Genomic DNA, 27,709 nt, shown 5'->3' on the forward strand with positions numbered 1-27,709 from the left:
TATGACCAATCATGGCACATAAGTTTCATATTTTCAAGCACAGTGGTTCTTGAGAAGAAGATTTTTTAATGATGCCATTAATTTTTCACGAATTCATAATTATCTCCCCTTGGAAGAAGGCATGGCCCTTCATTTGAACAAACTTGAATCCCCTTTACCCAAGGATACTTTGTGGCAAGTTTGGTTGAAATTGGCCCAGTGGTTCTGGAGAAGAAGTCGAAAATGTGAAAAGTTTACAGACGGACAGACAGACAGCTAGACAGACGGACAGACGGACTACGGACAAAATGTGATCAGAAAAGCTCACTTGAGCCTTCGGCTCAGGTGAGCTAAAAAGAAGCAAATTTTTTTTAAAAGAATTATCTGGCAAGGACTTAAAAGAGCTGATAAGCATGAGGCAGTCTCAAAATATCAGGATTAGCTCCTAGGAAAAACTGTCATTCTGGAGAATTTTCATCTGTTTTTGATTTTGTTTTCAATACCTGCAATAAAAAAAAATCACTAATTAAAGAAAGTAGTTCTTGAAGAAAAAAGAAACAGCATTTTAGCACATTCTAAAAGAAACCACAGAATGGCTGGATTGCAAATCACTGTCCATGATGCAGCTGGGCTTTCACTCATACTTACTTTTACTTTTTCTCAGCATCTGTTTTCACTTCATATTGAAGTCACAAAGTAACTTTAAATATCATGACACTGATAAACATAGGTAATCAAAGATTACGAAGCTCACCTCGACAAATGTTATCTTTAAGTAAGGCAAATTTCACATCATATTCTTTTTTTAGTTAGTGTACCTCCTAAGATCAATATCCATGCAAGTTTGGTTTAAGTACGACTTATAGTTAATACTTGGAAATAGACCTGCTCAAAAAACTATTAACTGTTTACTAATGAAGAAAATTTTGGTCAGTTCCAACATCCAAAGCAAGTCTGGAAGTTTTCATCCTTAGATGCACCATCTATGCAAGTTTAATCATAACAGGTCATATTATAATATAGTTACTCCAAAAACATTACCCTGTTTACTAATCAGGAGAAAATGTCGGTCAGATTCAGAATGACAGAATCCAAAGCAAATCTGGAAGTGTCTATCTCTAGATACATCATCCACACTAATTTGGTTAAAATATGGCTAAAATTCACTCATGTGGAAAATCTACGTCAGATCCAGCATCCAAAGCAGGTTGGTTAGTGTCCATCCCTAGATGAAACATCCATGCAAGTTTGGTCCAGGTAGGACTTATAGTTACTTGGGAATGGACCTGCTCCAAAAACTTTAACCTGGTCACTCATGTGGAAAATCTAGGTCAGATCCAACATCCGAAGCAAGTGTGGTAGTGTCCATCTGTCCATCAGATGCATCATCCATAAAAGTTTGCTCCAGGTAGGGCTTATATTTACTTGGGAATAGACCTGCTCCAAAAACTTTAACCTGGTCACTCGTCTGGAAAATCTAGGTCAGATCCAGCATCCAAAATAAGAGGCCCAAGGGCCTTATAGGTCACCTGAGTATCATATTACTATATTCTTAGTTCATCTGCTTAATACCCAGGAGAAAAGGAGAAGATTGTCAAAGAATTATTGCATTTTTACTATGTAATCATTAGAGCCTCGCCCTAACACCATAACCTCTGAGCAAGGAGCCATAAAACTCACAATATAGGAAGAGGCACCCTTACTCATCATAACTATGCATTCAGTTTGTTTGAGCTGGATTAGAGAAGAAGATTTTTGAAGAAATAATGCATTTTTACTATATATTCAACAGAGCCCTGCCCTAACACCAGAACCCCTGACCCTGAAGCCATGAAATTCACAATTTTAGAAGAAACACCTTTCCTCATCATAACTATGCATATTGTTTGTTTGCTTAATAACCAGCAGCAGAGGAGAAGATTTTTTAACAAATAATGCATTTTTACAATATATTCAACAGAGCCCCGTCCTAGCACCAGAACCCCTGACCCTGGGGCCATAAATTTCAAAATTTTGGTAGAGGGCTCAGTGCTTATTACAATCATGCCAACAGTTTGACTGCTTGATGTCCAGGAGTAAAGAAGAAGATTTTTAAAGATTGCATTAAGTTTGATGGTTTTAGCCCCATCCCTCAGGCCTCAGGTGGGTAGGGTAATGAATTTCACAATTTTTGTTCCCCTTCACCCATAGATGCTATATGCCAAATTTGGTTGAAATTGGTTCAATGTTTCCAAAAAAGAAGCTGAAAATGTTCAAATGTTAACACACGACGGACGACGACGGACAAAAACAGATAGCAATAGTGTGGTAGTGTCCATCCCTAGATGCAACATCCATGCAAGTTTGGTCCAGGTAGGGCATATACATGTAGTTACTTGGGAATGGGCTAAAACTTTATGGCCAAGGGTATAGCATAAGGTCATCTTGACTTCGAGGTGAGCTAAAAAGGATCACCATACCATGAAAATTTGCAATCCATCTACACATGTCTATTATACATCTTATCTTCATTCCTCTGTCAAAACAGTCACAATAGTGATATAAGAGGAAAAATCTAGCTCCACCTGGTGTCATCAGTAGGAACTACGATAACAAGGTCAAAGGCCATGATCAACTCTAAAGGTATTTTAAAATCTAAATTTCAATTTAATTTATCTCTTTCATGCATGATCAAATACATATACATATTATCCTTAAAAGAAATAAATGCATTTCTACTAACTGAAAGACCAAGGTCAACTTTAATGGTAATATTTAGAACATCTTGTCATAATTAACCTATGTGAGAAATTTAAGGTATCTAAATTTTCACTAAATATGAATGTGCTTTATTTACGATCCTCAAAATCCTCATTAATGGCAGTATTCACATTATACTCTGATTCACTAATGTGTGATGTTGGAATGAGTAAGTCATTACTGTAATGTTTTTTTTTTTTCATTTCCAGGTCCAAGGTTAAGGTCATGTTACCAATGAGTAATGTAAAAAGATACAATCATATATCACTAATAAGTTATCAACTACAGCAATAAAAACAACAACTAAAACAAATTGTAGACACAGATAGTCACCATCAATCCAAAGACTGTTTTTGTTTTCCAAACCAGCCAATAAAATTAAAAGAAATTTCACTATATCCTAAAAATTTACATTTACTATATGAAAAACTTAATCCAACTATTATTCATTCAGTCTAAACATTATCTACCATTTTCACAAAAAAAAAAAAAAAAAAAAAAAAATCATAATTTTAATTTACCTCCTCTACAAGTCCAGCAGCAATTGTATGACCACCATGACGTAACATGAACCTGCCTAAATCTTTAAAATCTTTATACATTTCTAGACAGACTGGCCGCTCAAACTCAATCTCCACAACTGCACTGCTGTTCTTAACAAGGCATCTACAAACAAAAGCTTTTTCTCAGAAAACATTTATTTAAAAAAAACAAATTATTTGGTTGACAACTTAGAACTATTCTAAATATTAAAAAAAAAATCTTTGAAAATGCCAACATGATAGTTAACTCATGATGCCACACTAATCTTCAAGAAAATGGTAACAATTTCTGACTTGATTTTACATAATTATTTAAGGTATATGTAACTCTTGTTTGGTGTTTTAACTCAGAAATTTGACTTTTCTTCCCATGAAGTTTTGGATTTTTGACTTGCTTACTTGGGTCTATTTTTAATGACTTCTCCCGTGGTTTTGTTGAGTTGACTGTTGAGACGTTTAATCACAGCTGGCTCTGTGATAGACTGATAATGGAACACAACCTACACCAAAATGGTAAAAACAAGAGGCCCATGGGCCACATTGCTCACCTGAGCAAATTGGCTAGGCAAAACCACAAATCATTTCAGTATTGAAAAGATTACCTTGGGGGGGGGGGCTTGAATTTTAAACTACCTGATGATGCTTTCATGTCAATATAACAAATGGCTTTGTTGTACTTGAGAAGATTTTAAAAAAAAAATTCCCATATATTCCTTTGTAAAAATTTGACCCCCCCCCCCATTGTGGCTCCTCCCTATCCCAAGGGTCATCATTTGAACATGAATCTACACTACCGGAGGATGCTTCCATATCAATATGACTAAACATAGCTTTCTGGTTCTTGAGAAGAAATATTTTTTCTATATGTTTCCATATCAAAATGACTAATCATGGTTTGCAGTTCTTCAGAAGAAGATATTTTCCTATATATTTCTATTTAAGACTTTGATCCTCCATTGTGGCCCCATTCTACCCACGGGGGTCATGATTTTAACAAAAAAGAATCTACACTACCTGAGGATGCTTCCACATAAATATGATCAATCAGGGCTTTGCTGTTCCTGAGAAGAAGATTTTTAAAATTTTTCCTATACATTTCTATGTAAAACTTTGATCCTCCATTGTGGCCCCACCCTACCTCCGGGGGTCATGATATGAATAAATTTGAATCTACACTACCTGTGGATGCTTCCATATAAATATGAACAATCTGGGCTTTGCTGTTCCTGAGATGAAGATTTTTCCTATATATTTATATGTACAACTTTTATAGTCCATTACAGCCCTGCCCTACCCCCGGTGGTCATGATTTGAACAAATTTGAATCTACACTACCTGAGGATGCTTCCATATAAATATGACTTATCATGGCTTTGCTGTTCTTGAGAAGAAGATCTTTAAAGATTTTTCCTATATATTTCTATGTAAAACTTTGATCCTTTATTGTGGCCCCGCCCTACCCCCAGGGGGTCATGATTTTAACAAACTTGAATCTACACTACCTGAAGATGCTTCCATATAAATATGACTCATCATGACTTTGTTGTTCCTGAGAAGAAGATTTTTAAAGAATTTTCCTATATATTTCTATGTAAAACTTTGATCCTTTATTGTGGCCCCGCCCTACCCCGGGGGTCATGATTTGAACAAACTTGAATCTACACTACCTGAGGATGCTTCCACATGAGTTTCATCTTTCCTGGCCCTATGGTTCTTGAGAAGAAGATTTTTAAATGATGCCATTATTTTTTCACTAATTCCTAATTATCTCCCCTTGAAAGAGGGTGTGACCCTTCATTTGAACAAACTTGAATCCCCTTTACCCAAGGATACTTTGTGGCAAGTTTGGTTGAAATTGGCCCAGTAGTTCTTGAGAAAAAGTCGAATATGTGAAAAGTTTACAGACAGACAGACGGACAGACAGACGGACGCCGGACAAAATGTGATCAGAAAAGCTCACTTAAGCTTTCAGCTCAGGTGAGCTAAAAAACAAAACATCAACTAACCATTCAATATTCTTTAATTCTATTTCATGAATAAGTATTATATTTGTTTGTAACATTTTCCCACAAGTAATTATGTGGTATTCTCCAGCTTGCTGTACCTTAATCTGTGTTTACTGGCTTACTTATGTTTTATATGTAAAACTCCAAACATAACGTATAAACCAATTCTCACCGTAAATCCCTTTGTCAGGGGTAATTCCAAGTTGAATATGACAATCCTTGCCCTTATCCTTATGGCACATTTTATAGGATTCTGAGGGTCACACAATACACTACCTGTTGAATACAAAAGACTCTACTTAGCACGATGTAAATACATGTACTGCATGATTGTACCTACAATCACTTTTGTTTCTCAAGAAGACTACTGGATTCTCTTCATTCAAATCATAAATGCTGTCAACTTGTTTACCACTATTAACTAGGCTTAAAACTGTTTCTTGGGAAAATGGACTTCTAACATGCCATAAAAAATTCAGAAATTAATATGAGCTCCCCTTTGTAACAGAAATCTCATTATCTTACCAACATTGACATGAGCCATGTCCATTCCAGTTAAAATGACTGTTACATGGTCTCCAGCAAAACCACAAGTGCTGTCTGAATCCTCCATAGACACCCCTACAATTAAATTACCCAAAATACACTGCAATATTTCTAACTGCTCCTATATCACAAGTCAAATTAACATGAAAACAAATCTTTCTCTGTTTTTAAAATATCCTTTAAAAATTAAATAGGCAATTACATTCTCTATCATTTAAAGCACATAATTTTATCCACCCTTCCTTCCAGGCTACTTACAATACAGTTGGCTGCATATTTAAGTACAGTATGTATTTTTTTTTTCAAACCCTGAAACAAATCATCCACATAAAAGTAACTCTACCTTTAACAACAGCTAAATCCCCCGCAGGCTGTACAAGAACTCTGTCTCCAGTCTGGACTGACCCTGAGCTGACTCGACCCACCACACTGAATCCACTCCCCAATCCCTTGAAAACATCACTGATAATCAAACGGAAAGGTTTATCCATTGACCGTTCAACTGGCTTAAACTTATCTGCAAAATAAAGTGATCTGATTAACATTTTCAGCACAAATACAGATTTTAAATAATGAAATTCTAAACAAGAACCCCATGAGCTACAACGCTCACTCGAGTTACTTTAATCCTGCTGTTCTTCATTACCTGTTTTATTTCATAAAAAATTTGACTCCATATTGTGGACCAAAATCTAGTGTAAGATTTTAAGAGAGCTGTGATTTAATCAAAGTCAAATTCACACAACATTAGAATGCTACAGTATCATATTCGATCAACATGGCCCTATTGTTCTGAAATTTTTTCCTGTACACATGGATACAACAAATTTTTGGGAAGATCAATAAATTAGAAAATACAGTCTGTCCTTTGTGCTAGTAACAAAGTAAGTTCAGTCTATAAGACTGCCCAAGAACTTCATCAATAATATACCAGGTAAAAAAAAAGTCAAAAAAAGTAAGAAGAAAATAAAGAAATTATATATTCCTGAGGATACTTCCATACTTATACATGTATTACTTATCATGGCTTTGCTGTCTAGAGAAGAAGATTTTTAAAAATGTTTACTTATCCCTTTGTAAAACTTTGATATCTTATTGTGCCCCACCCTATCTCCAGGGGTGATGATTTGAACGAACTTGAATCTACACTACCTGAGGATGCTTCCTTGTTTATAAGATTGATCATATGACTGATCATGGTTTTGTTGTTTGCATACGAAGATTCTTCCCAATATATTTTTATGTAAAACTTTGATCTATTATTGGAGAGGACTTATATAGGCCATGTCTAATGTCCAATCAAATTATGTAATTTGATTTTTACATAATAAAATACTGATTAAATTAATCTATTATTGAGGCTGTGTCCTACCCTCCAGGGATCATGATTTGAATGAACTTGAATCTACAATACCTTAGGATGCCTCCATATTAATATGAGTAATCACAGTTTTGCTGTTCTTGAGGAGAATTTTCCTACATACGTATATATTCCTAATATATTAAAATTTTGATCTCCTAATTTGGCCCCACCCTATCCCCTGGGGTCATGATTTGAACAAGTCTGAATCTAGATTACTGTACCTCAGGATGCAACCATATTAATATGAATGATTATGACTTGCTGTTCTTGAGAAGATTTTTAAAGATTTTTTCCTTTATATTCCTATGTAAAACTTTAATCTCCTATTGCAGCCCCACACTATCCCCAGTGGTCTTGAGAAGTCAAAAATGTAAAAAGTTTATAGACAACACACAGACAGACACCAGACACATTTTGATCAGGAAAGCTTACTTGAGCTTTCAGCTCAGGTGAGTTAAAAAAAAAACATCCTTCTGATTTTCATTAAGTAAAGATAACTTTACTTCTGGCAAATAGGCTAATATTCATTATTCTCAAGGTCAACTTAATACTTTTGAAGAAACATGCAGAATATTATCATAAAAGCTGATCAATCATTAAACAGATTTGCTTTGCATTCCAGTCTTCAAGACTTAGCATCATGGAATAGGAAACCTAAGTTTATGTACATGCATATGCAATAAAACCCTATCTGGATATCAACAGTATGAATCTTCAGTTTACCTATCTGTTCCACTAGAGTGCTTCCTTTATACCAAGCTGCTAGTTTAGGTTCTGAGACTGTTTTAGCAAGGTTTTCCCCACCAAGTCCACTGCATGGAATATAGGACAGGTCCGAGTCTTTATAGCCAGCTTGCTTCAAGAACTGACCTAATTTTTTCACAATGTCATCATAACGGCTCTGTGACCAATCTACTGTGTCCATCTTGTTGACGGCAACTATTAGCTGTGACACTCCTACATGTATATGATAAAAACAAATATTAACCTGCAGTTACAAAAAATACATATTAAGTATTAAACATGTTCCTATATCTGCAATCAGTGTCTTTGATCCTACAAAATGTATTCTTTAGGGCTGTCACGAGTACCCGAAATAACCGAGAACCGCGGTCCAAGTTGTTCGGTTCGGTTCCGGTTCCATTTTTCCGGATTTCGGTTCGGGTCTGGTTTATATATTAGAGTCTGTTCAATACAAAAAATGGCGTCAAAATCAAAGGAATGATGACGATAACAGTGATAAATAAACATCACAACTGAAATCTACTTCATTCCATGACAAAACACTTGTCACGGAAGTATTAGATAATTATCAAAACGAGCAGGAATGGTCAGGTTGAGGCTAATAGTAGGCCAAGTCACCGATGTCTAGACGTTCGCATGGTTAAGACTTGTTTTCAATGTAAATTTAATGTAACAAATAAAGATTTTTCAAGTTAAATTCATGAAATGAAGGTTTAAAATAGATGTAAATACCCGACCCGAAAAACCCGAAACCGAACCGAAAATTTACAGAACCGACCCGACCCGAAAAATTTTGGAACCGTGACAGCCCTAGTATTCTTTACTGCCTACCTAGTGATCGAGCCAAGAGAGCATGTTCCCTAGTCTGACCCCCTGATTCAAATCCTGTCTCAAACTCCCCTCGTGTAGCGTTGACAACTAGAATAGCAACATCAGCTTGGGCAGTACCTGAAATATATATATGATACAACTCTATACAATAAGAATGAATCAGTCACTGTCTTAATACAAAACTTTTATGATTGATTTTTTTTTTTATATATCTTTCTTCATAAGAATGTTTATGCCCTGCCCTGAATATGGCCAAGGCATATAGTGTTTGTTATGTCCATCTTCCATCCATCACACTTTGTGTTTAGCTCAATTTCAAACAAACTATTTACCGGTAAGATATCTTTATCAAACTTCATATGCTGATACATACTGGTGAGAGCTATTCAACTGCACTGGAATTTTTTGAACTTGACCTTTCTTTTAATCTTGACTATTCAAAATATTTTTATCTGAACATATATACCGATGCATATTGGTGAGAACTATTGACCTTACTTTTCTTTATTTTGCAATTAGCTTATTTTCAGAGAAACTATTAAAGATATTATTTTAAACACATGCACTTACACATATTGGTAAGAACTTGTCAACTGTGTCCAATTTCTTTTTTATTCTGACCTTCCCTATAACCTTTGACTTTACTATCTGTTGTGTTTGAAACTCAGTTTTAAAGAAACTATTCAAAATACTTTCATCAAACTTCATGCACTCATATTAATTGGTGAGAGCTATTCAACTGTGTCATAATTCTCTCACCTTAACCTTCCCTGTAACCTTGACCTCACTATTTCTCATTTAACTGTATCTAATACAAAGAAGCAAGGTAATTTCTTTTCTTATTGCATTATTAAAGAACCCTGGGTGGGCATTCATGTCCTATGGACATATTTCTTGTTGTGCAGTAATGACTAGTAAACAGCAACTGCCAAAATTGCTGATGCAAGATTTCACCACAGCATGCCCTCTTAGAAAAAAAATGTAAAAGCCCATTACCTGTTATCATATTGGGAATAAAATCTTTGTGTCCAGGTGCATCTAATAATGTAATCTGCTTGTTGGGAGTCTCGAATGCTGTTTGAGCAATGTCCATAGTTACTCCCCTTGTCCTGTAATTTAAGTACATGTATCACATAAGAAACTGAGAAGTAAATAAAACTGAGCAACTAAAAAAAAATAATAATTACAAAATCATCCATGCCCTACAGCATGTTCACAATAATATTTTTGATTATTTAATCTTGAACTTTGAGCAACCTCAGATTGCAACCTCAGAAGACAGGGTGTCTTCCTCAAACCTTTCTTCACCTGTAGAGAATATACAGAACCATTTTTTTTTTAATAAGTGTCAATAAAAGTATTCAGACATATCAATATTGACCTTTTCACATTGACTATTGATTAAGTGACTCCAAAATATCATCCTCCTTTAACCATCCTCTGTTTTGAAAATGTCAGAAATCACTTAGTCAAATTACTATGTTAATAAGTGTTCACACACAGACTGACCCAATGACCCAATTGCAAGTAGCAAACCAAAACCCAAACTTGTAACTGATGCAACTCTCACATTTTTCATTTGCATAAGATAAAGATGCTTTTGGTATATGTATTTTCAATTTATATAAGAATAAGTACAATCAATATTTACAAATATCCAACCTTTCCTCCTCTGTTTCATCTAAGACCCAAGCAAAGGCAAATGATCCTTTGCCCTGTTTTCTGGACTCCTGTTCATACTTGTGCATGGCCCTCTTGTTGACTACCCCTAACTGATACAACAGGTGCCCCATCAGAGTACTCTTACCCGCATCTACGTGACCTGTAACAAAATGGTTAGTATTTCAAGTGCTTGTCAATGTGTACTTATACGCTGATAATTTTGTCCCATTTTATTTTCACCCCTTTTCCCACTGTAACAATTACATGCAGCAAAAAATAATCCTGCAAACAGTATTTCATTTTCAGGTCCAATCCACATATAAACCTATTGAAATGTTGCATCAGTTATTTCAATATTACAAACTCTGACATATACATTTTGCTAACACAGTTATAGGAAATACCAGATTTTTGTGGAAAGTATTTCTTTACAAAGAATAACAAAAAAGCCAATTGTGGAAACTGGATACAAATGACACAGTTTTAATGAAATGGCTCTCTGTCATTATATAAATTGTATTCTATATTGTATTCCATACATTTACAATACATCACCCTTACCTATAACAACCAAGTTCAGTAGATCTTTTCCACTCTTCCTCTTCTCAAATTCTTCCTTTAATTTTGCTTTATCCTGTTTCATTCTGTGTAAATGAAAATATGATTACATAAATTCAAATTGCAACACTATTGGTCCATAAATTTAAAATTTACCCACCCTTCTCTTTTTGACAAATTTCAATTTACGCAATCAACAAATCTTCCATTGACTCACTTTGATGTACTCTTTGGTGTTGCTGGGATACCGCTAGTTGATTTGCTGGGGGTAGCTAGTTCATTTTTCTGAGTCAGATCACCACTTAAATCCACCTCTGAATTCACAGATTTAAGGTTCACATCTACCACACTTTTACTTTCCTTGTTTCTAGAGGTCACTTCATTGTCTACATTTAAGTTTCCATCGTTAGTCCTCAATTCTTTTACACCATTTTTAACAGTACTAGGAACTGATTTGGTGTCGTTTACTGGGATTTTGACACTAGGTTCTGCATTGGATTCCAGTTTCATCTGTGAGGTGGCAGAAGTAGTGTTGGCCAAGTCAGGTGTTGGACTCTTTTTGACTGGTGTTCTTAATTGAACTGTTGGCTGAACAGGTGCAAACTCTGAAAGAAAAAAATTTGTAAAATATGATGTGTAGAATCCATTTATTTTTCTTACATTCCCTCAAAAGAACAATCCCTGATGTGATCATTTTACATATACATCAGTTAAATTCAAGCAAGTTTCTTTATCTCCAATAAAGTTTTTCAACATCAAATTTATTCTAGAAACAAATTTTACTAAGTGGATAAAATGTTATGTGAAACTTGAAGAATAGCGGAAGCAATATTCTTTCCTGGAAGTCATAATGAAATTACTAATACAAATAACTTCACCTACCTAATATACCCATTTTCTCAAATTCAACATGACCAACAGCAGCCATTATTATGGAATAATGAAAAATCATCAAGAGAGGAAAGTAGAGAAAAATGTCCACATCATGAAATAACTTAAAGAAATGATGTAATGTCTCCTTTTTATTTCTAATGCTTCTGTTTTTAACTTCATTGATTATTAGCCTTAAGATCTTTAATCTATTTTTGAATGCGATTTTGATTCAGTGTCCTTCCACTCAAGCCAATAGATGATGTACATGTACACTGAGGATTTTTTTCCCTTTAAATCACACAGTGTGTTGCAGCAAACTTCATAAATAAGAGCAGTGAGCTGAGTGGTTTCAGGTTTGGACTTGATCATCCCAGGCTGCACACCTCTGGGCGTTGTAGTGGACAGCCCCGAAACAACCACTGAAGGAGGATCCACCTGATGCCGGGACCATAATGCATCATATTTAATCAAGATGTATAGGTACAGGTTTTTACATGATGCTAAAAAAGGAGTCTTAATTGTTAACCAACTGCTACAGAAGTGTATCTCTGACCTGATAACCCAAGTGGTCTCATTCGTTCAATAGAATCCAACATGTTTCCTTTCAGTAAGCTACAGATGTAGGTAATACATCTACTGATAATGACATTCATGTATAATTCTCTGTTGTTTGAATATGATCATCAAATAAACAAATTAGAATGCTGCCTTTAATTATCAATTCAGTGGTATAAAAATACAGAGAAACAAAAAAAAACAAACATGAAAAATATAAATTGTACAAAGTCATAAATCAAAATCGGTGCATGTAAATTCCTAGAGATTTTTCTATTTACATTTTCATTTTATTATTTCTATTTACAAATTACATTTATTTCAATGCCTTGCATATCACATTTACATTTACATAAAGTGAATCAGCTGAAATAAATTACAGTAAAGAAAAAATAAATACATTATTAAATATCAAATTACAAATGCATTTCTTTCATTTTTAATCTTGCAGAAGGAAAACCTTCTTTGTTCACTAACTGTTATTTACTAACTGTTATTTACAAGTATATTTTAGGGTTTAGAGTTGTAAAAACTTCTTCAATTTTATTGCAGACATTATGCTGCTTATGTTAATTATGCATACTGAAACACATTTAATGCTTTCTAGTTCAAACAGTTCATTATGACAATAGATTGGGAGTATTAAGGGAATGCTATTTTGTCACTTGGAATCCACTCTTTGCCCTGAACGAGTAAAAGCTTTCTTCTGCTTTTCTTTTATGATATCATCTGGTGATGGTGTAGAGAAATCAAAAGTAGGAAACTTCTTTTGTTGTTCTGGTGAATGGCGACCTGTGTGTTGTTTTTGGTTCACAAATGAAAATGGCTGATTAGTATAATAATCATTACTCTTTAACTTCTTTTTCAGTACAGCAAAGTTTCCACAAATAACTTTTCCAACAAATGACGGCTTTTTGGTTAAGGTAAGTAAGGTGTCAAAATCTAAAGACAGCTTTTCAATGATTACATCTTCTGCTGATTTCTTAGTATTCAAATCAGTTTCCTCTGTTTGCATTTCCTGGCTATTTTCCTTTGATGATTTTGAAGGATCCAGCAACGACTTTTCCTTTGCCAACATTTTGAGTGAAATATTTTCGGAGGGAATACTTATTGGCTGAGTACTACTAGACATTCCTGCCATTTTCTTTGATCCTGAATCACTGCTGCCTTTAGTCTTCACTTTCTTTTGCTTTGCAAGTTCACTTAAACTAACAGTCAAAGCTGAACATCCAATCTGTTCTTGTTGTTTAGCAAGCTGACTTAGAGAAACCCCAGTACTATGTGAAGAGGCTTTGCTTTTTGATGCAAGCTGTGCTAGAGACATTGCTTTTTCTCCCTGTTTTGCTCTAACCCCAGATAGACCTTTCTGCTTTGTAGCCAGATCTGCTAAAGATGTCCCCTTTTGGTCTGTGGACAACTGGTCTTCAACTGTTGCTACTGAAAGAGCAGTGAGAGATTCCTGTTTTTGTGCTTTAGCAAGTTGAGCTAGAGATATTTTTGGTTTATCTGCAGTTGTAACTAAAGAGGAATCTTCTGGTGTTTTTCTAAGGTGGTTTAAAGAAGTTTCCTTTCCATTAGAAGCAAGCTGGGCTAAGGATATCCCCTTCTCTTTTGAGGCAAGTTGACTTAAAGACATCACTGGCTTTTTTGTCTCGGTCTCAGCAACAGACAGTCCCACTACTTTTGATGAGGTTGATGATTCCTTTTGTTTTGCAGCTAGCTGTGCTAGTGAGGGCTTTTTCGCCTCTGGATACATATTTCCCTTGTGTGCTGCAGCAAGCTGTGTTAGTGATGGACCTTGCTGTTTCAAGGCTATACCAGTCAATGCATTCTTTTGTTCTGCAAGTTGAGTTAGAGACAATTCCTTTTGTTCTGATGCCAACTGAGCTAAAGAAACTTCTTTCTTAGCTGCTGCAAGCTGTGATAGCGAAGGCTTTTTATGTTCAGCTGCAAGCTGAGCAAGTGAGAGACCTTGCTTTTTTACCTCTGAATTAGTTTCAAAATTGTCCTCTTCAACTTTTGAACATTTTTGTTTTTCTAAAGTTCCCTGACATTTTTCTGCTAAATGAGACAAACTACTGTCTGATTTACAAAAGCTTCTTTCAGAAATGTTTGATATTTGTCCCTGCATTAATTTTTGTTTATTTGTTGGAATGTAATCAACTTTGGGTGATGAACCAAATTTTAGAATTTTTGGAGACATTGCACTTTGACTTGTAAATATATTGCTGCATTCACCATCAGTTTCCAAAGATTCTAAAAAGCTATCAAAATCATCATCATCATCTTACCTTACCATCGCCAAATATTACATGAAATACCACCATTTCCAGCAAATTCCATAGAATCAGGTGAAGTTAACATGCAGCCAATCACCAACAAGTAGAGAGGTCATAGAAAGGTCATGGAAAAAAAACAAGAGGGCAAAATGTTAAGCAATGACTTAAGAAGCAAGGAGCAAACTAAATCTATCAGCTAAAAGGAAGTAAATATACTATAAATGAAGTATTTTACATAGTGATATCAACATTTTTTCACTCTAACTGTAAGAATTTTTGATAAATATAGTCACCTTGTCTGTTGGATCGTCTGTCTGGCCTTGGTTGTCTTTGTGGTTTTGGTGCCTCTGAAAACATGCGATAAAACAATGAAGTCATAATGAAAGAGTTCAGATTCATCTAAATTCACTGAATTAACATCAAATACTATGTGTTACAAAGACCTTTTAAAATGCATATTTTTATTATTTTGCAAGAACTTTTGATATTTTTTTTCTCAATGGTTTCAGTACAGTAATATTTTAACTCCATCATATACCACTCTGATTTAAAAGTTCATTCAAGGCAGCCTGAATGTTGTATTTATGCTTTACAACAGCCTGGGAAACAATGTGCTCTGGAATGGTATCCCCTAGGACATTTCCTATCTCCTCCAAACAAGAGTTCAGTTTAGCTGTAAACAGAGTACATGAAATAATCATACTATGAAACATAGGTAACCAGAGATTACAGAGCTCACCTCAATGAATGTTGTCTTTAAGTAAGGCAAAGTTACACACTAAACTAATAATCTAGGAGTGTGCATCCCTAGATGCAACATTTATGCAATTTTGGTCTGATAGGGCTTGCAGTTACTTGGGAATAGACTTATCTGAAAACTTAAAACTAGTCACTCATCCAGAAAATGTAAGTCAAATCCAGCATCCGAAGCAAGTTTTGAGATTGTTCGTCCCTTGATGCATCATCCATGCAAGTTTGGTTCAGATAGGCCTTATAGTTACTTGGAAATGAGATCTGCTCCAAAAACTTTAACCTGGTTACTCATCCGGAAAATATAACTCAGATCCAGCCTCTGAAGCAAGTCCAGTAGTGTGCATCCTTAGATGTATCATCCATGCAAGTTTGGTCAATATAGGGTTTATAGATACTTGGAAATGACATCTGCTCCAAAAACTTTAACCTAGTCACTCATCCGGAAAATGTAGGTCAGATCCAGCATCCGAAGCAAGTCCAGTAGTGTACATCCTTAGATGTATCATCCATGCAAGTTTGGTCAATATAGGGTTTATAGATACTTGGAAATGACATCTGCTCCAAAAACTTTAACCTAGTCACTCATCCGGAAAATGTAGGTCAGATCCAGCATCCGAAGCAAGTCCAGTAGTGTACATCCTTAGATGTATCATCCATGCAAGTTTGGTCAATATAGGGTTTATAGATACTTGGAAATGACATCTGCTCCAAAAACTTTAACCTGGTTACTCATCCATAAAATATAGGTCAGATTCAGCATCCGAAGCAAGTCCAGTAGTGTGCATCCTCAGATGTATCATCCATGCAAGTTTGGTCAGTATAGGGTTTATAGATACTTGGAAATGAGATCTGCTCCAAAAACCTTAACCTGGTCACTCATCCGGAAAATATAGGTCAGATCCAGCATCCGAAGCAAGTCCAGTAGTGTGCATCCTTTGATGTATCATCCATGCAAGTTTGGTCAATATAGGGCTTATAGTTACTTGGAAATGAGATCTACTCCAAAAACTTTAACCTAGTCACTCATCTGGAAAATGTAGGTCAGATCCAGCATCCGAAGCAAGTCCAGTAGTGTGCATCCTTAGATGTATCATCCATGCAAGTTTGGTCAATATAGGGCTTATAGTTACTTGGAAATGAGACCTGCTCCAAAAACTATAACCTAGTCACTCATCCGGAAAATGTAGGTCAGATCCAGCATCCGAAGCAAGTCCAGTAGTGTGCATCCTTAGATGTATCATCCATGCAAGTTTGGTCAATATAGGGTTTATAGATACTTGGAAATGACATCTGCTCCAAAAACTTTAACCTGGTCACTCATCCGGAAAATATAGGTCAGATCCAGCATCCGAAGCAAGTCCAGTAGTGTGCATCCTTAGATCTATCATCCATGCAAGTTTGGTCAATATAGGGCTTATAGTTACTTGGAAATGACATCTGCTCCAAAAACTTTAACCTAGTCACTCATCCGGAAAATGTAGGTCAGATCCAGCATCCGAAGCAAGTCCAGTAGTGTACATCCTTAGATGTATCATCCATGCAAGTTTGGTCAATATAGGGTTTATAGATACTTGGAAATGACATCTGCTCCAAAAACTTTAACCTGGTCACTCATCCATAAAATATAGGTCAGATCCAGCATCCGAAGCAAGTCCAGTAGTGTGCATCCTTAGATCTATCATCCATGCAAGTTTGGTCAATATAGGGCTTATAGTTACTTGGAAATGAGATCTACTCCAAAAACTTTAACCTAGTCACTCATCTGGAAAATGTAGGTCAGATCCAGCATCCGAAGCAAGTTCAGTAGTGTGCATCCTTAGATGTATCATCCATGCAAGTTTGGTCAATATAGGGCTTATAGTTACTTGGAAATGAGACCTGCTCCAAAAACTTTAACCTGCTCCAAAAACATTAACCTGGTCATTCTTTAGCTGAAATTGCAGCATCTGAAACCTTGACTGGTACAATAAAACACACTAGAAGCATCCTCCATGCATCTCTGACTAATATAGGCCATAGAAGTACTTGAAAAGAAAACTGCTCCAAAAACCTTAACCTGGGACTCCGACGCCGAGGGTATTACATAAGCTCCCCCAACTTCGTTGAGGTGAGCTAAAAACTAAATGTAAAAACATTATTACAGAAACTGATCTTACTTCTTATAATTAAAACATCTCAAAGTAAAACTTATCTCATCAAATTAAACAATTTGATCTAAGAAATTATAACATTCATTTTCTGATTAAAAGAGACTATGTTTTTTTTTTTTTTAGGAACCAGAAAAATAGTTATAGACATGTTAAAACCAGAAGTCTCTGATGAGACTGTAGCTCTACTGGTCTGTCTGTATAACAAAAGAAAAGTAGCACTTGGATTTGAAGCATTGCAACATGCAACAATAAATAGAATTATGTATCTTAATGTAGTCTACTTTTGTGACAAGTTATATTGAAATCAAATGAAAACTAGGAGTAGTAGCGTTTTGAAAGTATTTCACTAAAATTTCTATTTTTAGTAACCATGACAACACCATTCACCCAAATAAAAAAAACAGAAATACATATTATGTATCGTAGTGTATTCTAACTGTGTGCCAAATTAGATTGAAATCAGACCAAAATTGTAGGAGGAGTAACGTTTTAAAGGAATTTCAAAGAAATTTCTATTTTTAGTAACCATGGCAACACTGTTCATTGAATTCAAAAACCAATGCAATAAATTATGTATCTTAGTATAGTCTTCTTGTATGCCTAATTATATTAGAAGCAGACTAAAACTGTAGCAGGAGTAGTGTTTTAAAGGAATTTCACAGAAATTTCTATTTTTAGTAACCATGGCAACACCGTCAATTGAATAAAAAACCGATGCAATAAATTATGTATCTTAGTGTAGTCTACTTGTGTGCCAAGTTATATTGAAATCGGACCAAAACTGTAGGAGGAGTAGCGTTTTAAAGGAATTTCACAGAAATTTCTATTTTTAGTAACCATGGCAACACCGTCCATCGAAATCAAAAACCGATGCACTAAATTACGTATCTTAGTGTAGTCTACTTGTGTGCCGAGTTATATTGAAATCGGACCAAAACTGTAGGAGGAGTAGTGTTTTAAAGGAATATCACAGAAATTTCTATTTTTAGTAACCATGGCAACACCGTCCATCGAAATCAAAAACCGATGCACTAAATTATGTATCTTAGTGTAGTCTACTTGTGTGCCAAGTTATATTGAAATCGGACCAAAACTGTAGGAGGAGTAGCGTTTTAAAGGAATTTCACAGAAATTTCTATTTTTAGTAACCATGGCAACACCGTCCATCGAAATCAAAAACCGATGCACTAAATTATGTATCTTAGTGTAGTCTACTTGTGTGCCGAGTTATATTGAAATCGGACCAAAACTGTAGGAGGAGTAGCGTTTTAAAGGAATTTCACAGAAATTTCTATTTTTAGTAACCATAGCAACACCGTCCATCGAAATCAAAAACCGATGCACTAAATTATGTATCTTAGTGTAGTCTACTTGTGTGCCGAGTTATATTGAAATCGGACCAAAACTGTAGGAGGAGTAGCGTTTTAAAGGAATTTCACAGAAATTTCTATTTTTAGTAACCATGGCAACACCATCCATCGAAATCAAAAACCGATGCACTAAATTATGTATCTTAGTGTAGTCTACTTGTGTGCCAAGTTATATTGAAATCGGACCAAAACTGTAGGAGGAGTAGCGTTTTGAAAAATTGTTTACAGACAGACGGACAGACAGACAGACAGACAGACAGACAGACAGACAGACAGACGGACGGACGACGGACACCTTACTATCGCATAAGCTCTTCTGGTCTCTGACCAGTAGAGCTAAAAACTTGTTACACTAGTGATAATTCAAATGATAAAATGTTTTTTTCTGAATTCTTCTCTTTTTTTGTCTTAGTAAAGAAGACAGTTCTCTGGCAGTAGACAGTAAACATTGAAACAGTGCATGTGAAAAAATGCTACTGGAGACTGCCCTGGAAACTTGAAACTCTCAATTATGTCTCATCATTTGTACTTAAAAATAAAAGGAATATCTGGACATACTGCAAGCAAATGATAATTGATTTCACATGTATGTACCTTTCATTATTTTGCTCTGATAGTACACTACAGATATCATGACTTTTTCCAATAATCCAGCAGATGTCTATATACTGAAGTTTTACTATATTTTAATTGTACACACATTTAATTTGATATTAAGATAAAATTAAAAACCCATAAAATTGAAATTAATAACCTTGTTCAATGTCATCAAGTTTAATCTTGTCTCTCCCAGAATCACTAAGTGGCTCAAGGTCACTTTCACTTTCATCTTCCTCCTCGGGAATTCCCTCCTCCATATACGACGACAAGTTAACATCTCTCTCTCTGTTGAATGTGAACTGGGCAGCTACAGAAACATAGAATACAATTATTATATCTTGCTGGTACATTTTAGATAACTTACATTTCGAATTGCAATACAAAAGGATGTGTTTCACTTTAGTATGTTTCCTTCTTACTATTATGTTTATAATATTTTCGAAATGTTCAAAAATATGTTGAATGCATTAATATGATACAATTGTTCAGTTACCTGTTGCTGGTGAAACACAGTAGCTATCATCATAAGAATGTCCATAGACTTCATCTTCATCATAATATTCTGAAAGATAAATCACTGTCTTAGAAAAAAATATGGAAATTTTTTTTTTTATTCATCATGAGAGATTGACATTTTAAGGATTTCAAATTTTAACAAGAGGCCTAAGGGCCTTAACGGTCACCTGAGTCTAATACAACAATCTGGAGGATCCATAGAGTATAAAATGAACTGAAAGGTGAAGCTTTGCTGCCCAAGAAAAATAATGTGATCAGAATCAACAAAATAATTAGTCTAGTATTCATTAACAGTTCATAAATTAGGTTCTAATCTGTTCCTCACTTATCACTATCACCATACAGTATATTAACAAACTATCAGTGCTTTTGTACTATTTTAATTCCTTGGTCTTTGATGAACATTTAATAAGACAAGTTATTTTTGTTTCATTTTTAGCTCACCTCAACGAAGTTGGGGGAGCTTATGTAATACCCTAGGCGTCGGCGTCCCAGGTTAAGGTTTTTGGAGCAGTTTTCTTTTCAAGTACTTCTATGGCCTATATTAGTCAGAGATGCATGGAGGATGCTTCTAGTGTGTTTTATTGTACCAGTCAAGGTTTCAGATGCTGCATTTTCAGCTATAGAATGACCAGGTTAATGTTTTTGGAGCAGGTTAAAGTTTTTGGAGCAGGTCTCATTTCCAAGTAACTATAAGCCCTATATTGACCAAACTTGCATGGATGATACATCTAAGGATGCACACTACTGGACTTGCTTCGGATGCTGGATCTGACCTACATTTTCCAGATGAGTGACTAGGTTAAAGTTTTTGGAGTAGATCTCATTTCCAAGTAACTATAAGCCCTATATTGACCAAACTTGCATGGATGATACATCTAAGGATGCACACTACTGGACTTGCTTCAGATGCTGGATCTGACCTATATTTTATGGATGAGTGAACAGGTTAAAGTTTTTGGAGCAGATGTCATTTCCAAGTATCTATAAACCCTATACTGACCAAACTTGCATGGATGATACATCTAAGGATGCACACTACTGGACTTGCTTCGGATGCTGAATCTGACCTATATTTTATGGATGAGTGACCAGGTTAAAGTTTTTGGAGCAGATGTCATTTCCAAGTAACTATAAGCCCTATATTGACCAAACTTGCATGGATGATACATCTAAGGATGCACACTACTGGACTTGCTTCGGATGCTGGATCTGACCTAAATTTTTGGGATGAGTGACCAGGTTAAAGTTTTTGGAGCAGATGTCATTTCCAAGTAACTATAAGCCCTATATTGACTAAACTTGCATGGATGATACATCTAAGGATGCACACTACTGGACTTGCTTTGGATGCTGGATTTGACTTACATTTTCTGGATAAGTGTTCAGGTTAAAGTTTTTGGAGCAGATGTCATTTCCAAGTAACTATAAGGCCTATCTGAACCAAACTTGCATGGATGATGCATCAAGGGACGAACAATCTCAAAACTTGCTTCGGATGCCGGATTTGACTTACATTTTCTGGATGAGTGACTAGTTTTAAGTTTTCAGATAAGTTTATTCCCAAGTAACTGCAAGCCCTATCAGACCAAAATTGCATAAATGTTGCATCTAGGGATGCACACTCCTAGATTATTAGTTTAGTGTGGGACTTTGCCTTACTTAAAGACAACATTCGTTGAGGTGAGCTCTGTAATCTCTGATTACCTATGTTTATTTATCTATTGCTTACAAGTCTACCTGATCATTAAAACTATGAAAGTACTTTTTGTATTATACAATAAAAACTCTTGCATAATTCTCTTATTCTACTAACCTTTCAAGTGCATTATTTACAGTGATTGTCAAAAGTAAATGGCAAAGGGGGATAACTCCTCTCAGTAGAATACAAATTAATAGAGCCCTGGCCAGGACCAGGCCCCAGGACCATAAAACTTAGACAAGCTCACTTTTGATCTCAGTCTCACTTTTCCACTATTAAATTCTTTGGTAAAAGTGAGACTGAGATCAAAAGTGAGATTGTCTAAGTTTTATGGCCCCAGAGCCAGAACATTTGACCAAATGGTGCAGATGTTCAAAAATCTGGTAAAAATACCCTTCCTTATTAAAACTTTTACTCTTTTTGCCTCTGATATGCCCAGGTGCAGAGAAGGTTTTTAAAGAAATAATGAATTTTTACTACAGATTCACTATATTATCAATAGAGCACCCCCCCCCCCCACTGAGATATATCAGAGCCCTTGACCCTGGGACCAATATTGTTTATTTGCTTAACACTAAGGAGCAGACAGGATTATTTAATAGAATTAACACATTTTCACTATACATGTATTATCAAGAGCCCCACCCTTACACCAGCACATCTGACCCAGGGGTCATGCAATTCACTAGTCTGGAAGAAGCACTCTTGCTCATCATAACTATACACTTAGCTTCTTTGCTTTTTAACCAAAAGCGAGAAAAGAATTTTGTTTTTTCACTATATAATCAATAGAGCCCCCCCCCCCCTCCTTTTTCAACAGAACCCTTGACCCTGGGGCCATGAAATTCACAAGTTTGGAAGAAGCATCCTTGTGTATCATAACAATGTACTTAGTTTGTTTAAATAATACCCAGGGGCAGAGAAGAAGATTTTCAAAGAAATAATTAAGATCAATTTAACTGTTTTGTTTTACACATTGATGGAGTCTGCTGCACTATAAAAATTCCATCACAATGTGTTCATAAATAATTGAGTCCCACTGCCCACCAATCTTTCCATTCCTTTCAAACTCTCAGGTACTTTTTAATTCAAAGTGTTTCTTGAAGTCAGTGATAGTCTCTGTCTCAACTTTTCTCTTCACATCATTAGTCATTTCAACATGGTGACTGGAAGCTGCAGAATTGTAGTTCTCCGAAAAAAAAAATATTGACAGACCACAGAGCTACAGTGCCACCCATAACAAGAGGCCCATGGGCCTTGAATCGCTCTTCTGATAAACTGTGCAACCTATCACTTCTATCTGAACCCTCGAAGTATCCTGTATATTTAGATAAACCCTTGAAATTCCAATTCACACTCTGAGAACCCAAGATGATTCTAAGCCAATTAGTACCTGAGAGTTGGTCATGGTGACCCACTTATCACTTGTCATTGTCTGAGGACCCATCAACTAAGTTTGATGATTCTAAGCCAATTAATACCTAAAATATTTTCTACAATTATAACCATAAAATTTTATAAGTAGGTCAAAGTGACCTACTTTTCAATTGTTGTACTCCAAGGACCCAAGATGCATCAATTGACAAAGTTTGATGATTTTAAGCCAATAAGTACCTGAAATATTTAATTAAAGCCATAAATTTTCAAAAGTAGGTCACGATGACCTACTTTTCAGTTGCTGTACTCCGAGGACCAAAGATACATCGACTGACAAAGTTTGATGATTCTAAGCCAATAAGTACCGAAAATATTTAATTAAAGCCATAAATTTTCAAAAGTAGGTCACAGTGACCTACTTTTCAGTCAATCTACTCCGAGGACCAAAGATGCATCAACTGACAAATTTTTGACGATTCTAAGCCAAATAATTCCTGAAAATATTAAATACAGCCATAAAATTTCAAAAGTAGGTCACCGTGACCTACTTTTCAGTTGTCGTTCTCCAAGGACCCAAGATGCATCAACTGACAAAGTTTGACGATTCTAAGCCAAAAAGTACCCAAAATATTTAATTAAAGCCATAAATTTTTAAAAGTAGGTCACCGTGACTTACTTTTCAGTTGTTGCACTCCGAGGACCCAAGAAACATGAACTGACAAAGTTTTATGATTCTAAGCCAATTAGTACCCAAAATATTTAATTAAAGCCATAAATTTTTGCAAGTAGGTCATGGTGACCTACTTTTTAGTCGACCTACTCCGAAGACCCAAAAGTCATCAACTGACAAAGTTTGATGATTCAAAGCCAATTAGTACCCCATACATTTAATTAAAGCCATAAATTTTCAAAAGTAGGTCACTGTGACCTACTTTTTAGTCGACCTACTCCGAAGACCCAAGATGCATCAACTGACAAAGTTTGATGATTCTAAGCCAATTAGTACCTGAAATATTTAATTATAGTCATATAAATTGAAAAGTAGGTCACGATGACCTACCTTTCAGTTGACCTTTTTTGAGGACCCAAGATGCATCAACTTACAAAGTTTTATGATCATAAAACTAAAAATGTCCAAATTATGCTTCTAAAACGCTTTGAAATCAAATGCCTGCAAAGTTCAAAAAGTACGTTACTGTGACCTACTTTTTAATAAATATGTTTTAAGGCCCCAAGATGCATCATCTTACAAGATTTAATGATTCTAAACCTCTCGGTATTCGAATTAATGACCTTAATTGTTTTGAGAAAGATAAGCCATAAATTTCAAAAAGTAGGTCAAGGTGACCTACTTTTTAGTTGACATACTTCGAGGACCTAAGATACATAAACTGACAAAGTTTGATGATCATAGGCCTTAAATTGTTCAAAATATGCCTCTAAATCATTTTGAAAAAGAATAGCCGCAAAATTTAAAAAGTAGGTCACCATGACCTACTTTTGAGTCAACATGATATGAGGTCCTTAGATGCATCAACTGACAAGATTTGATGATCCTAGTCCTTATAGTAAGCAAAATATCAACATTTTAATACAAGAGGCCCATGGGCCACAACGCTCACCTGAGTAACTTTGGCCTTGCTGTTTTTCACCCGATTTCCCCTTGTAATACCTATTGTGGCCCCGCCCTACCCCCGGGGGTCATGATTTTTACAATTTAGAATCTACACTACCCCAGGATGCTTCCACATAAGTTTCAGCTTTTCTGGCCCAGTGGTTCTTGAGAAGAAGATTTTTAAAGATTTTTTCTACATATTTCAATGTAAAACTTGGATTCCCTATTGTGGCCCCGCCCTACCCCCGGGGGTCATGATTTGAACAATTTAGAATCTACACTACCCAAGGATGCTTCCACATAAGTTTCAGCTTTTCTGGCCCAGTGGTTCTTGAGAAGAAGATTTTTAAAGATTTTTTTCTACATTTTTCAATGTAAAACTTGGATTCCCTATTGTGGCCCCGCCCTACCCCCGGGGGTCATGATTTTAACAATTTAGAATCTACACTACCCCAGGATGCTTCCACATAAGTTTCAGCTTTTCTGGCCCAGTGGTTCTTGAGAAGAAGATTTTTAAAGATTTTTTCTACATTTTTCAATGTTAAATCTTGGATTCCCTATTGTGGCCCCGCCCTACCCCCGGGGGTCATGATTTTAACAATTTAGAATCTACACTACCCCAGGATGCTTTCACATAAGTTTCAGCTTTTCTGGCCCAGTGGTTCTTGAGAAGAAGATTTTTTAATGACCCCACCCTATTTTTGTCTTTTCTTGATTATCTCCCCTTGGAAGGGGGCTTGGCCCTTTATTTTAACAATTTAAACTCCCCTTCATCCAAGGATGCTTTGTACCAAGTTTGGTTAAAATTGGCCCAGTGGTTCTTGAGAAGAAGTTGAAAATGTGAAAAGTTTACAGACGGACGGACGGACGACGGACAACGGGTGATCAGAAAAGCTCACTTGAGCTTTCAGCTCAGGTGAGCTAAAAATGTAATTTTTGGTCAACTTTGAAGTGACCTTGAGACCACGCCCTTTGCCCCAGGGTAAATCCCCATGGAAATTTTAATCTACAGCATATCCTCATCCTTTTGTGTAAGTTTGGTGATAATCTGCCCAGTGGTTCTTGAGAAGAAGATTTTTTAGCAACCAGTACTTTTGTTTCTATTTTCCTAATTATCTCCCCTTGTTAAAGGGTCACAACCCCAGTTTTAGTACAAAAGGGAGCCCTTGGGCCAAGGATACCTTGTGACAAATTTGACAATAATTGGCCAAGGGGTTCTTGAGTTATGGCCCATATTCTAAAAAGTTTACGCACACCGCACGCCGTTTGGCTCAGAAGAGCTAAAAATGTATATTTATTGTGCATGGTTCTGTATTTATTTCTCCAAATTATTACTGCAACTGCACAAAGGCCCAATTTCAAAAAAAAAAATCTTAAGACCTCTATTAAATACTCTTGTATTTGACATCTGCATGAAGTGCATTGGGTTGAAGTGTCGTGCCACCAAAAATGGCAGTATGAATAGGTGAAATTTTGGATGGTCTCAACTTCAGGCCCAGGAGGGCTATTAACAACGGTTATTGGAAATGTTTGGATGTGGATCAAGGACCTATATACTAACAGGATAGGCAACTCCTTCAGCACCATGTTTATTTACCCAAAATGTCATGTATAACACTACAAGTTTTTCAAACTAAGTTTATTCCCAGTAAAAAGCCTGTTTTCTGAATAATGTAATCTGTTCTTTTTGTATATTAAAATGTATGTTTAATAAATTTTAAAGCATACATTATAATATTAATATAAGTATAAATCAAACAAACACAAAAATCGGCGAAAATCTCGGAAATACAGCCGACCAAGGGCATGTGCTGATTTTGAAATAAAGGTAACTACTACTAAGCTTAGGAGTATAAACAGTGGCAACAACAAATCTTGAATAATTTTTTGATAGCTAAATTAATAGCTAAATTAAGGTTTTGATCTGAAATATTTGATTATAATTATGTTTAATTAAAATTGACTTATAAAATCCTTCAGCTTATGAGATATCCTGAGACTTGCGAGAGTTGTCTATCCTGTTAGTATATAGGTCCCTGTGTGGATATAGTAGATGAATATGTTAGGACCACATGGTTAGTAATATTTTAAGATGGCAGTTGAAATGCACTTTTTTGGTGCTCAATAAATATACACTTTTTCAGTGGGTGGCACTGTAGCTCTCTGGTCACTCATCCTAATTTTTTCATACCAGCAAGCTACAGATTTGCAGCTAGGTGACCAGAAACAAAAAAATATAAATAACAAAGCTTTATAAAAAGTGGGAATAGGTGGAAGACAAAACCTTTTTCGTGCCTGTGTTCAGGCATTTGGGTAGTGCTTTTTAATTTGGCACACACTGTATGTAAAGTGCATTTCATGTGCCTTTCTGCAACCCAGCTATATTTGCATGAATTGTCTTCGTCAGACAGTGACTAGTAAATTACATCAAAGTGGTCTTCAAGAGACCTGAAAGAATTCGTAATGGGGAATTACAGATTCTAAATATGTCGTGTGACGTATAACACTTCCTTGCAAACATCTGGTAAATATTGGTGTTACAGACAGAGGAATCTCGGGTTACTATTAGTATTAAGGTAAAAAGAGATTGCGTTATATTATCAAAATATACAACATCATTAATCCCAAACCATCATCATAGTTCATAGTCCGCACATTACGATGTCTTGACATTTTGAAGGTACTTCCTACAAATAAATATGCTAGTTAAGTTGGAAAATACGACATATTTTTCGCCGCGTTGGCTGTGTTCTCCCCCGAAAGTTGGAAAATATAGGACACTCTGTTTAGCCACATTTACGCAAATTTCGTAGAAGAGTTGATTGAATTTTTATGTAAATTCATCAAAACAACAAGAAGATGAAATATAGGTCTCTTTTCTTTTGAACAAATAATTCATACATATGAATTGCTGGTTATGTTCTTCTTATACATATATTTTTTTAAAAA

The 27,709-nt window shown here is 35.6% G+C and overlaps 1 protein-coding gene across 2 annotated transcripts; it reads right to left on the reverse strand.

Moving 5' to 3' along the window:
- Positions 1-428: 428 nt before the first annotated feature.
- On the reverse strand, positions 429-27,517 carry LOC133176751 (HBS1-like protein). Of its 2 annotated transcripts, XM_061311822.1 has the most exons (17): positions 27,391-27,517; positions 20,044-20,112; positions 19,705-19,857; positions 15,216-15,350; positions 14,971-15,024; positions 11,188-11,575; positions 10,974-11,056; positions 10,413-10,572; positions 9,747-9,859; positions 8,751-8,867; positions 7,899-8,132; positions 6,156-6,329; positions 5,792-5,887; positions 5,439-5,542; positions 3,660-3,760; positions 3,240-3,384; positions 429-482 (listed from the first exon to the last, which is right to left on the reverse strand). In XM_061311822.1, exons 1-17 carry the CDS (start codon positions 27,431-27,433, stop codon positions 438-440), a joined length of 2,214 nt encoding a protein of 737 aa, XP_061167806.1. In that variant the 5' UTR covers positions 27,434-27,517; the 3' UTR covers positions 429-437. The 2 variants fall into 2 exon arrangements, with proteins under 2 accessions (XP_061167806.1, XP_061167807.1); XM_061311823.1 differs by lacking the exons at positions 429-482; positions 3,240-3,384; positions 3,660-3,760; ... (7 more) ...; positions 10,974-11,056; positions 11,188-11,575 and adding an exon at positions 12,856-14,684.
- Between the last annotated feature and the right edge of the window lie 192 nt (positions 27,518-27,709).

The sequence above is a fragment of the Saccostrea echinata genome, unplaced genomic scaffold, assembly GCF_033153115.1.
Source record: "Saccostrea echinata isolate AGI-Se365-2 ecotype Australia unplaced genomic scaffold, CSIRO_AGI_Sech_v1 ptg000081l, whole genome shotgun sequence".
NCBI lineage: Eukaryota > Metazoa > Mollusca > Bivalvia > Ostreida > Ostreidae > Saccostrea > Saccostrea echinata.